Source organism: Bubalus bubalis, chromosome 4 (assembly GCF_019923935.1).
Source record: "Bubalus bubalis isolate 160015118507 breed Murrah chromosome 4, NDDB_SH_1, whole genome shotgun sequence".
Classification (NCBI taxonomy): domain Eukaryota; kingdom Metazoa; phylum Chordata; class Mammalia; order Artiodactyla; family Bovidae; genus Bubalus; species Bubalus bubalis.
Window position 1 is genome coordinate 118,286,205 of NC_059160.1, and position 13,766 is coordinate 118,299,970.

Consider the following 13,766-nt stretch of genomic DNA (forward strand, 5'->3'; position numbering starts at 1 on the left):
TGTTTGCATGTTCTCACACTCGCTCTGAGGGGCACAGGCAGAGAGGCAGCAGAACAGGCTGTATGAACGTTCAGGGCACGGCTCCCTCAGGGCTCCCTGCTGAGCCAGACTTCTCACTGGGCCAAGGACAAGCAAGGGAAGAGGAGGCAACTTATCCACCTAGGTCTGCAGTGTGACAGACCTTGGCTGCGACAGGACAGTAGCACCTTTAGCAGCCACCATGTGTAGAGGATGCCTCTGGTATATAATAACAGAGACAAAAATTAGTGTAGTTTTAGAAAAATGTATCATATGATGATTCTACTAGATACTCAAATGAGCTCATTTCGTCATTTTAACAAATATGAGATGAGAGTAGACCAAGAAAAAGCCCAAAGGGCAAGGTGCTCTGCCTTTAAGAAAAGTCAGCATATTCACAGCATATGATTTGAAGCAAAGACCATTAGGTAATATATCTCACACTTGACTAATGCAATCATCAAAAGGACAGTTGGAAGTTCATTGTTCTAAGCTCTCAACAATGTAGTCTATCCTCAAGATCCTGCTGCATCCAACAGCTGGTTATATGCTGGGGACCGCTCCATCCATGGAGTATGAGACCAGTTCTACCCCTTGGCTGTTAAAAATATAGGGATGATAATGGTACCCAAGGATTAGCCTGGAGAATGAAGAGTCTAGAGTTGGGGGAACAGCCACTGAGTGAGGCCAACACAGGAGGTGGCGATCGCACTGCTAAGTGTCTCACTTACTGGTGGGAAGCTCTCCTGTGCGATGACCGCCAGGAACATCCATGCAGCCCATGAAGGGCCCCTGCTTCTGAAACTAAAGCACAGCTCAAGGGTTCATGAATATCGTTCATGTCTCCACTGGTTCCACTGCTCAGCAGAGCAAAGCCCTACTGAGTTTGCTTCTCAACTCCTACCCACGTCTCTCTGTAAGCCACCTTGGTTTTAGGGAACAAGTTTCACACTCTCTCCTCTGTGTCCAGAGTCGATTCTCTGTAAACATACAGCCAAACTGCTTGATGTCCCCAGGGAGCTCTGTGGTAAATCCTTTCTAAAGTGTTAAGAGTCTGATATCCTGAAGTCTGCAAAAATTAATCCAATTTCCTGCAGAGAGAGGCTTTCTAATGCTGAGAGAATCTGGCTGAGAGCTTTTACGCCGAAGCCATTTTTAAAGTGCAGGAATGCTTGATAATCACCTCCTCTCATCTACATACCCTCTAAAAGGGCTGTTTTGGATTTATCCACAGGGCAAAAGGCAAGGACACAGGACTAGGAACCAGGAGACCTGGATTCTAAACATAGCTGTCCCAGAGGTTTACCAGGTGAGTGAAAATTCCCCAGGTTAAGATGCAATTTCCTCTTTGAGAAACTGCAAAGATTATATCTACCTGAACTCTAAAGTTCTAACAGGGCCTGCAATACACAGGGCTTCCCTGGTGGTTCAAATGGTAAAGAGACTGACTGCAATGCGGGGAAACTGGGTTCCATCTCTGGGTCAGGTAAAATACACAGCTCTCGTTCCACGGTCCCCTCCCTCCACCCCAACCCGCATAAATTCACCATAGCAGCCTTTCCCATTGGGCCTGGGTATGGTCTTCCCACCCTCCCCAACAGAGATGGCCATTACCAATTAATTGACTTTTTAGTGCACGAATTTAAGGCTTTTTTTTTTTTTTGGCCTATTCCAGTCTTTTAAATAGAAATTTCTTTTCAGCATCAAAAATTTCTGAGTTGTTCCACCTCTGTAAGCCTATTCCAGTGTTCATCTGGAAAATGGGAATAGTTACAATGTCTATAACCCGGGAATGTGGTACAGATTAAATGAGAAAATGCATGCAAAGCGTCGGGCAAGTGGGAGCGCTCTGTAAATTTGGTTATCATGGCTGCTTCAGGCTCCCAGTGATACCTGGTGTACACATGCACTGAGCCACACCTTCCTTCACTGGGGCAACTCTGCTGGAACCATCGAGAAAAAAGGATGGCCCTAGCTATGAGACTGCCAGTTCCTAGACTGCAACAGAGCCAGGCCTGAATTTATCAGTTTAAAATCTTCCTTCCTCCCAGACACCTGCCTTTGCAATAACATGGAGTTATTCTCAGCTCTTCTAGATGTCAACCTGTGATCCTCACCCTCTATATTAGGACTGGTTAAAGTTGGGGGAAAACTCAAGTGTGAAGTCTAGTAGTCTGGGCCCTAGATCCTAAATAAATATTTACAAACACCCTTACACTCACACTACAATCATCTTTTCCTACATCAGAACTCAAACATATACGTTTGTATAATAAGTATGAATGCATGTCTATAATATTTTTTGAACCTCCCTCAAATGTTTTTCCTTCTAACTGAGCACAGCATGGTCACAACATCCCTGTTGCTAAACTGGGTGACGATGGTATCACACTTTTTTCATCGGTGATGTTGAAAGTTTCAACAGTTTGAACAAGATTCCGGGGGCAGGAGAGGGCGTTTCTCAACAAGAAATCCCTGTGTAAAAGCCAAAGACCCGTCTCCAGCACCCATTGTCCGATCTTTGCTCTGTTCTTACTAACAGCGCTGCTTCGGGAAAGGAAGGGGTGGGAGGAAGGGAGCTGGGAGCCATCTGAACACAGTACAGGTGGAGCACCTCAGAGGCTCTCAAGAGTGCTAACTCCAGCCACCCCGCCGACACCCTGGAAGACCTCAGGGAACACACGGGGGCCCTGGGCCGCCTCCACAGCCTGGCCATAATGACCAGCCTCTGACCACCTCACAGAGCTGCCGCAAGTGGCTGTAAATACAAATGATTGTAGTAAATATAAAGTTGTTATGGAAATGCTGATAAACAGCTATGTAAAAGCAGAGCCAGAAATTCACCATGCAAGGATATCCTAAAACTAAAGCCAAAATATAATAATAAGTAAATTTTCAAAAACCACCAGCTTTGTCAAAACCTGAAAAGCAGAACAAATGTATTTGTATGTAATATTCCAGCGACTCTTATGAGGTAGATGCTAAGGCCATTTGCCAAAAAAAGTATAATCTCTGCCCTTAAGGAAACAAAGAACTAGACTATGCTCTTACCTGTAAAAAGGAAGGAGAAATTACCTTTCATTTTTGAGATGGATTAAGACAGTTGGATGGCATCACTAACTCAATGGACATGATTTTGAGCAAATTCCGGGGGATAGTGAAGGACAGGGAAGCCTGGCATGCTGCAGTTCACGGGGTTGCAAAGAGTCAGACACAACTTAACGACTGAACAACAGCAAAGTTTCTGAGATAAGACTCAGCAAATTCATCAACTAGCAAGGAGTCCTTTACCCACTAACAAGAACAAACCATGCTGTTGCTTCTCCAGGAGGACTGGATTTGGCAAAGACCCATATCCATCCCTTTGTTAGATTTTACCCCCTAAAGACACAAACATTCTTGAAAACTGAGACTTTCAGTTTTGAGTTTGTTAAGTAAAATAAGTGAAGGAATGAGTGAATAATAAATTGTTTAAATGACAGTCATACAGTTAAGTCAACTCTGAGATAGAACAAGAATGCAAAAAGGAAAGAAACACTAGACTGTGAGTGAATATCAAGAATTATCCCATTTTCAACCTTTTGTAAAGTCAGTTTTCCAGCTGATCTAGCTCATTATTAACTGCTCCCCACAGTGATGAAGGTTTAGAAAGGTCCTTCCCAAATACACTTCTGGAATTCCTAAAAGCACATCACAGAAAAAATGATTAGAACAAGAGAGGGAGAGCAATCATTGCTGAGATGTTTTTGATATTCTTTACAGTTAGCAGATGTATGGTAGTTTTTATAAGCATTTCCGTATTTATTTCCTTTATATCTTCAAAGATAAAAAATAAGCATTGTCAAAAAATAAGGAAAAATGAAAGGTATCCTCCAAACTATAGAGACACTGCTTGGAAGTACTTGGGCAACTCTGAAGTGCAACATTTATTCCTGAAAACTGAGGCTTTTAAAGCACACATTCTAAAATGTGTTCAGTTCAAGAAAAGAAGATGAATTGTGGAGGGTTCTGTAAAAGTTAGAAGGACTACACCAAAACTTCTGACAACTTTTCCGGAACCTACAAATGGACTATAATTGGAACAGCAAAAGCAGAGTTTACCGCAAAAGGTAACCACATTCAAAACTGCATTAATAGGCGGGTTTATACAGGAATTATTATAATGCTGTTAATAAAGTTATGCCCACCTGGGTTCAAAACTATCTGTTCATTCAAATGAAAGTTGAACAGACGTATTTGCAAAGAGTCGGACACAACTGAGCAACTGATCTGATCTGATCTAATCTGATTCACAAGTGCTGTGAGAGGGCCCTAGACACTCAGGTCAAGGTGAGCAGGGATGGGGTAAAGGGTAGGGCAAAGCTAAGACACTAGGGAAAGCTCTTGTGTTAGGTATTCTCTGCGAACAGTCAGAAGACATTTCAGAGAGAAAGAATTTCTGAGTTGTAAAAATGGTCCAAAGTAGCAATCATAGGGATGTTGGAGTGTTGAAATATGGGAATGGAAGAATGCTAATGACCAGAGCTGATGGACCAGAACAAGAAGATTCACAGCAGACAATGCCCTTCAGTGTCCATGTTTCTGGCTGATTTCCATTTCCAGATGACTCGATCCGTACCAACAGGAACAAAAACAACAGATTCACCCCAGTGCTGCCTACACATGGCTCATTAACCAGACCAGAGGACCCTGTCAAAAGTTGGGGCAATAAGAGATTTGTTTCCCTTTTTTTTTTCTGGTGTCATTTGTAAGCCCTCTGAGAAGAATGTAAATAGATATAACTCAAGAGCTACATCATTTTCTGACTAATTCTTTTTTCTAGGAAATCAAGAAAGAGTTTATAGAAGGCATGGATCACACAGGGAGATGACGTCATGCTATGGCTGTGAGCTTTGAGATTAACCCCAAATGGATTTTTTTGTTGTTGAGAATTTAGAAAAACAAAAATTTTCACCACATCACATCAGGCCTTTGTATGTTGAATATTATCATCTGTTCCAGCGAGGCCTAGCCTCACAGCTCCCGTAATGGGCCAGGCTCCGAGGAGCGCACACTCACGCCGTGGTCAGCAGGCTGATCCAGCATCTCACCTCCCTTTCCCACTCCTCCAGAGTCATCCTTCCCACCCCTCCAGAATCCGCATGGGCGGCAGCACCCTTGCCGGGAAGGCTTCCCAGGCGTGGCCAAAATGTGACAGGTTCATTTGTCACACTGTGTGTTACCTCGGTTGTTCGTCTCCTGCACTAGAATGTCACCTGCCTTTAGCAGGGATCCCAGGAGGCGGGCTCAGATCCTGGAGCTCACACCGCCTGGACTCAGGACCACCTCCGACACTTACTGGCTGTGGGACCGTAAACACGCTCCTTACTGTCCTTCACACCTCAGGTCCTTACCTGTGAAGATGATGTTACTTATCCTACTGGGTTGCTAGGAGAATTAAGTGGGTTAATATGTTGCACCTAAACTTCTAAGGTTTATTGAAGTGTCTTTTGAGAGAGCTGTTATCTTCTTCATACTCTTATTCTTCATCGTGACTATTTGTCTTTGCACCCTCAATGCCTGGCACAAGTAAGTGGTGCATAGTAGGTGCTCAACCAAATATCTGAGAATTGAATGAAGTCATAAAGTGAGTGGACTCAATAAAGCTACAGCTAAATTGCATCTTTCAAAAGTACAAACATGTGAAAAGCTCTAGTAAACATATAATCCCAGGATAATAAATACCCTATAAGGATAATGAATATCAATATTCAAAATAAAAACTCTAGGACTGTCCATAATCCTGACCTCAGTTGGAGTAATCAAAGAAAGATTAAATTATTTTCAGTACCATTTCCAGATTAGATATCACAATGCATTCTAAACTCATCAAAACTTGCTATCCCCCAGTGGTATACAGATAGAAATTCTTAATTAGCCAGAATAGTTAAATGATCAGAATGTCCCAGACCTCAACATTTCTGAACAAATTATTCTACTGTATTTTAAGGCAAAAAAAAAAAAATATATATATATATATATACACACACACATATATACATACCGTCTATTAGGCATCACTGCTCATGCTAGATACCTCTCTGAACACATGTACATTTAAGTGTTTTTTCTTAATTGTAAATGCCCATAAATATTTTAATTTACATCAATTGTGAAGAAGCTAAAATAAGCTCAAATTCCCCTTTGGAAAGTAGATGGTAGGGAATCCATGGGTGCCATGGAGGTGACAGAATTGAGAGTAGCCACGCCACCCTCACAAAGAAATTTTATATCAGTAGGATCACTGCCAGCTCAGTGTGCACTTTACAGCCCCATATTTAGGCTAGTCATTTGTTACCCAACATCTGCGCATACATTTGTCATTCCTGTTGATTTGGGCCCATGGCTGCTCATCCATTTGAGTCACACCACAAACCCAGAAAGGCATGACCCATTTTCAAAAGTGTAAAAAGTTAGGTCAGCACCCACATATGAGGTGCCAAGTCCTCTGTACTAAATATTTATGGGGCATCTGTGAGTAGAGAGGCTCAGACAGATGAATCAATATTTTCTGTGACCTTGAACCAGTTTGCTTGGGAAGGATATTTTGCTCACAGCTTCATACCTTTAATTCTCCAATGGAGGAAAGCAGTCCAGCGCCATATGCCCGCAGCTGCCCTTCTTGTTTGCAAAGGCCAAACTCAATCGTGAAGAAATAGCACTGCAAAAAAAATTTTTTAATGGACACACATCCAGTGAACTGGGCAACAAGTTCTTCTGTAAAATAAGAGGGCATCCAAAATAAAATGGTGCACTGTGCATAATTTCTTCAGCACTGTCAATGTACATGCATCTGAATCAAGATTTATTGACATTATTCTCTTGCCTAATAATCCCTCCCTAGGTTAAAGGTCAGAGAAGGCAATGGCACCCCACTCCAGTACTCTTGCCTGGAAAATCCCAAGGATGGAGGAGCCTGGGAGGCTGCAGTCCATGGGGTCACTAAGATTCGGACACGACTGAGCGACTTCCCTTTCACTTTTCACTTCATGCATTGGAGAAGGAAATGGCAACCCATTCCAGTGTTCTTGCCTAGAGAATCCCAGGGACGGTGGAACCTGGTGGGCTGCCGTCTATGGGGTCGCACAGAGTCGGACACGACTGAAGCGACTTAGCAGCAGCAGCAGGTTAAAGGTATATAGGAAAAGCGTTAATTGCTAAGAGTCTTATTTTTCCTAGATTCAGAAACCCTATGAGTTAAATCATATCCCTTGCAACGATTTAAAAAATTTTTTAAAAACAGATTTATAAAAAATGAATCTGTCACAGTGATAATACCATAAGAATATGCTACTATATTTACTAAGTTGTGGTTCAGTAACATAAATAAATCTGTGTAAATGTAGAAAAATAACTTGGAATTCAATAATCCCAAACTGATTTTTACAGTTGGTTTATTCATTTAGCAAACATTTGTTGAGTTCTTACTATGTGCCAATGCTTGGTAAAGAATTGTGGTGAAGACGCCAGGAGAGTCCAAGAAAACAAGTGTGTGCCTATCAAATTACCATTTTCTTAGCAAAATCTTAAACGGATGCCAACGTGTACACTTATATGTGTGTGTGTGTGCATGCTAAATCACTTCAGTCGTGTCTGACTCTTTGCAACCATGTGGAATGCAGCCCACCAGGTTCCTCTGTCCATGGAATTTCCCAGGCAAGAATACTGGACTGGGCTGCCATTTCCTTCTCCAGAGGATCTTCCCTATCCAGGGATGAAACCCATGTCTCCTGCACTGGCAGGCAGATTCTTTACCACTGAGCCACCCGGGAAGCCCACATACTTACACACATATACGTTAAACACATGTTGTAAGAACCATTTCATTGACCCATGTTTTAACTTCATCAGCTACTGCAGTTTCCCCAAGATACTGAAATCTACGCTTCTGTTAAGTTCCTACAAAATCAACCTAGATAAACAGAAATCTCTGTACAACCAAATGACTCACCACACTTTTGAGAGGAGCTGAAGTTGCATTATTTGTGCTCTGAAAGTAAAGTGAGAGGCTGACAATGAGCAATTAAAAAATGCATCAAATTAATGCTGTCCTGTATCACTGATGATGGAGCGATGAAGGTGCTGAGAAAGAGAATTTAAACCCCCTGAAAGGGGGCAGAAAATCATAATTATTTCTAGCCTATGGCAGTTTGCTCTATTTTTATTTGGAGGTTAAGATCTCCCTTGGTTCCCAAGCATTTTATATTTTTATTACATGTGGATGACCTCTGAACTTGAATGGCCAATATGCTGGAGCCCCGGACTGCACCTAAAGAACTGGTCATTCCCGGTCACAGTGCTGAACCTCCGGAGGCAAAACTTACTTTCCTGACTTATCTCCCCAAGAAGCTAAAATCACAGCCCTTCCTACCTCGTCACCACCCACAGCACCTACCAGCCTCCTCCTTACCCTGTTCTGACTGAGCTTTCTTTTCAATCACATCACTTTTTGACATGGATTTTCACTCGTGTATGAAATGTACTATTTGTCATCAGCTCCATGAGAGCGGTATCCCTGTCTGTCCACCTAGAGCAGAGGTTCCCAATCTCAGCAGGACTGACGCATTAGGACGGCTAGCTGTTTGCTCCGGGGGGCTGTTCTGCACATTGCAGGATGCTCAGCAGCGTCCCTGGCCTCTGTCCCCAGTAGTCCTCTGACGCCAGTAGCACCCCCACCCCATTTGTAACAACCAGTAATGTCTCTAGAGATTAAGAAATGTTCCCAGAAGGTCAAAATTGCTCCTGGTTGAGAACAGCTGACATAGAATAGTGTCAGAAACATGATAAGAGCTCAGTAAATAGTTGGTGAATAAATAAATAGTGACTGAATTATTTCTAAATTAGGCTTGTTGTAAGGTAGCAGAATCTAAAGGAAAGAAACACACAAGGAGACCCAAGTCTTATACTCATTTCTAATTGGCTATGTGACCACAACCTCTCTGGGCTGTAGGTTTCCTGCCTGCGACATCCGTCCATCATCTACTTACTCTACAAACACTCCTACAAACCCGCGTATGCCAGACTCCGCTCCAGCAGAGAACAAGGGAACAAACTACCCCATCCCACGAAGCAGGTATGCTACATGGGAGAGACAAAGAAAACAAAATCAACATACAGGGGACTTCCCTGATGGTCCAGTGGTTAAGAATCCACCTTGCAAGTCAGGGGATATAGGTTCGATTCCTGGTTGGGGACCTAATATCCCATGTGGAGCAACTAAGCCCACGCACTGCAACAATTGAGCCCACTCACCACAACTGGAGAATCCACGTGCTGCACATGAAAGAACTCACATGAGGTGACTGAGACCAAACGCAGAATATAAATAAATAAATAAAATACTAAAAATATGTTAGAGGATAATGTCAGGTGAAATCGGCTATATAAATCATAAAATCATGTAACATCAGATATCAAGCAGAGGATATGGCTGTTTTAGATGGAGGGGTCAGGGAAGGCCTTCCTGCAGGAAGGATGTTTAAGCTGCAACTTTCTTGCAAGTGGCCCTTTCTTTAGGTCATGAAAAAGCCAATTGTATAAAGACCTAGGAGAAAGAGTGTTCCCAGTGAACAGCCAGTGCAAAGGGCCTGAGGCAGAGATATATCTGTATTTCCAAGGGTGTCAGGAAGCTATTGGAAGGTCTGAGGCAGGAGAAAGATGTGTTCTGATTTCCTTTTCCAAAGATCATGTTGGTGCTGGGTAAAGAATAGACTGTAGGGAGGCAACAGTGGAAGCAGAGAGACTAGTTGGAAAGCAGTTGCAGCCAAGAGACAAGGGTGGTAAGCCACATAGAACTTGACTTCAGCCAGGGGTAGCAGGAGGCTGGGAGAAGTCAGTGTCACAGAGGCCTCAGGAGAAGATCCAAAATAAGAGATGTTAAGATGTGTCATGAGAAGAATCAAGATAAAAGGATGTAATGTATAGCATAGGAAATACAGTCAATAATACTGTAATAACTTTGTATGGAGACATATGGTAATTAGACTTATGGTGATGATCATGTTGTAACGTATAGAAACATTAAATCATTAAATTGTATACATGAAACTAATATAAAACTGTAAGTCAAATACACTTCAATTGCAAAGGAGAAAGAATAGTTAAAATACAGTCCTCAAGTGAGTCCTCAAAAATCTTTGTACAATCCTGGGCACAGTGGCGATGTGATCACATAGTCATAGAACGGGAGGACTGGAAATTCAGCCTCTTTAACAAAAGGAAAACTCAAGTTTAAGGAGATGAAGTGATTTATCCTGGATCAGTCTACATGGTGATATTTAAGAGATCCAGAGCTCAGTGTTTTATGAGCTCAACATCTGTCACATTTTAAAGTTTCCAGGTAAAAGATTAATAGATGCATGATTTTCCCTTACAACCAGAAAAAAAAAAAATGGGGAAATGAAAGGCTAAATCAGGAAAACTAAAATCTCATGACATCTTCTTACTATGTTTTTGGCTTATTTCTCTAATTTATGCTGCATCTATAGCACATGATGTGAAATCCTTGGAGTCTTAACATTAACTACAGAAGAGTTTGTGAAAACAAAATAAAAATGTGGAGCCAGCTACAGGAGCATTTAGGTCAGCCTGTAACATGCATTTTTAATTTTCCATACACTACATCAGTGCATACATAATCCATCGTCATGATTATGATCTAAACCAAAGTAGACTGAGAGGCCCCCAAGAAAATCTGGTGCACCATTCACATGGTCTTCACATAGACCTGGCATCCCAACCTAGCATGAGGCAGGAATTGCAAGGTCTGTATCAACCCACCTAAAAATTCTAAGCTAAATCTATCAGTGTGTCTTTGGTCCTTGTGCTTCTAGAATTGGGGTAGCCTCAGAGGAAAGAACCACTGGGTTTCTTCCTCCTTGTTGCTTAGAATGCTGTCTGGCCCCATCCCTTATCTGGGAATCCTTCCAGAAACTCTGACCTTACACAGTTCCATCTGCTCATTCCCTAACTGCATTTCCCTCTGGTTTCCTGCTCTCCTCGACCAAGGAATGAGCCTAGATGCTGCTTCTGCAGCCTTTGCTCCCCGAAGAATTAGACCTTTTGCTTTGACATAGCTTTCCGTTTGCAGCTCCATGTGTGGCTAACAGATAAAGAGGAATGGTAAAATGTACCTGAAGCTGAGATGTTGGCAACATTTGAATTATGGACTTGCTCAGGGTAATTTTTCTCTTTCTGTTTCTAACGCCTCAAAATTCATTAGGTGGAGACCTCAAAATGCAGAAGACCCTGAGCATATCACCAGTGGGGAAGAGAGGGCAATGACACATGTCTTCTGCCTGGTGGTTTTTTTCTTTTTTGTGGCCAAGCCATGCAGCACGTGGGATCTTAGTTCCCCTACCAGGAATCGAACATGCTCCCCTGCATTGGAAGCGTGCAGTTTGAACCGCTGGACCATGAGGGAAGCCCCTGCCTGTTTTTTAAATGCAAAGCCGATTTAGAGTTGGACTGGATGACCCCTGGAGACCCTCCAGAATTCAAGGGTAGCTAATTGCTTCTTGAAACTTAAGGAACTAGAATTTGTTTTCCTCAGAGCACTCACCAGATGTGGATCTGTAATATATTCCCTAGAGACTTACCAAATAAATATCCTACCTATTTTTAAAAAAACAAAAACAAAAACCTGAGCCCTGAAAGAACTCCTGTGTAAGACAGAATTGCAGAGTCTTGGCCACTAATGCTTTTTAAACAGAAACAAATAATAATACGAAGACTAACACCTCCCAAATTGAAGGGTACCTTTCATCAAAGCTGACGTTCATGAATTCAAGTTTTACATACCACTAATTATATGTAATTATTTATAAATATTTTATTTGAATATAATTACACATAATCATTAACTGAAAACCAAAACAAGAATGATAGATCGGACCTCTTCCCTAGAAGAAAAGCAGAGTCATTTACACACACACAGTCATTAAGCAGAAGAGGATCTGAGTGACAGTGTGAAGTCCAAACGCAGCCAGGGGATGAGCTAGCAGCGAGGCGCTTTGGAAAATGAGATAGGTCGCCCAATGCTGCCATCTTCAGGTCACGACTGGTCGGACACCATTCTGGCAAACGTTCTAAGAGCTGCAGTGAGACCAGGAAGGAGCAAAGTCCACTGACACTGAACACATTGGCAAAACCCACCTGATCCCACACGCGTGTGTGCTCATGCTCGGCCATGCCCGACTCTTTGTGACCCCACGGACTGCAGCCTGCCAGGCTCCTCTGCTCATGGGATCTTCCAGGCAAGGATACTGGAGTGGATTTCCATTTCCTCCTCCAGGGGACCTTCCCAACCCAGGGATCAAACCCATGCTTCCTGTGTTTCCTGCATTGGCAAATGGGTTCCTTACCACCAAGCCACCTGGAAAGCCCTGATCCCACATGATGATTTACGAAAGGACATGCCGCGATACCCTTCTTTTGTTTGGTGTTAGGTATCTGAAGCTCTCGCTAAGGCACATGCTCCAATTAAAGAGTGCACATCCGTGCAAGCTCAGTCGTTTCTGACTCTTTGTGACCCCATGGACTGTAGCCCACCAGGCTCCTCTGTCCATGGAATTTTCCAAGCAAGAATACTGGAGTGTGTTGCCATTTCCTACTTTAGGGGATTAAAGAGATGTATACCTTTTTCAAGGGGCTTCCCAAGTGGTGCAGTGGTAAAGAATCTGCCTGCTGATTCAGGAGACCCTAGAGGCGCAGGTTCAAGAGACACTTCCTGGGTCAAGAAGATCCCCTGGAGGAGGAAATGGCAACCCATTCTGGTATTCTTGCCTGGAAAATTCCATGGACAGAGGAGCCTGGCATGCTACAGTCCATGGACTCACAAAGAGTCAGACATGACTGAGCATGCATGCACACGTTTCTCTCTTGATGAAAAATAAATTTATTGTTCTGATCTTTCTCTGGAAGAGTTCTTTTGCCTCCTACTTTCCCATCTCTCTGCATCCCTGGAAATAATTATATAACCTCTTTCTGATACTCAGTCTGCATTCTTAAATTAGATTTAAATGGTGCACAAAGTCCTAGGAAGATGCCCAAATATCTTACTTCTTTCATTTTGTTCAGGAAATTTGTTTATACACATCATTTAATAAATGCTTGAGAGGGCTTCCCTGGTAGCTCATTGGGGAAGACCCTGCCAATGCAGGGGACACAGGTTCGATCCCTGGTCCAGGAAGATCTCACATGCTGAGCAACTAAGCCCATGCACCACAACTATTGAGCCTGTACTCTAAAGCCCAGGGAGCCGCAAATACTGAACCCCGAGCCCCTACAGCCCATGCCACAAGAAAAGCCACCACAGCGAGAACCTGTGCACTGCAACTAGAGAAAAGTCCACGCTGTAAGGAAGACCTAGCACAGCCAAAAAATTTTTAAATAAATGCCCAAGTGAGTGACGTATATTCTCTACCAACTTCACTAAAAATTGGGGGCTTTTTTTTGAGCTGGTAGCACATACTTCTAAGTAATCACATACATCATTTCACATCTGGAATTCCATCATCCGCATATACAGGACAGACAAGAAACAAGAAGCGAGCAAAGAATGTCTAAAACGGCCCTAACTGAGATGTGCTAAACATAACAAAAAGTTATGTGCTAAATTTGATTTGCTTTACATATAAAAGAATCCCTCAGGCCCTCACTCAGATGCCATTTATCCATATCTAGTACACAGTTCAAATAAACTTCAAATA

The 13,766-nt window shown here is 42.7% G+C and overlaps 1 protein-coding gene across 5 annotated transcripts in view; it reads right to left on the reverse strand.

Moving 5' to 3' along the window:
- The window catches only part of TPH2 (tryptophan hydroxylase 2), a 158,785-nt gene that overhangs the window by 47,898 nt on the left and 97,121 nt on the right, over window positions 1-13,766 (reverse strand). For all 5 annotated transcript variants that reach the window (XM_045165497.1, XM_044941941.2, XR_006640985.1 and 2 more), the window contains exon 9: window positions 6,623-6,718. In XM_045165497.1, coding sequence (XP_045021432.1) covers window positions 6,623-6,718 — 96 coding nt within the window. The remainder of the gene's footprint in view (window positions 1-6,622; window positions 6,719-13,766) is intronic.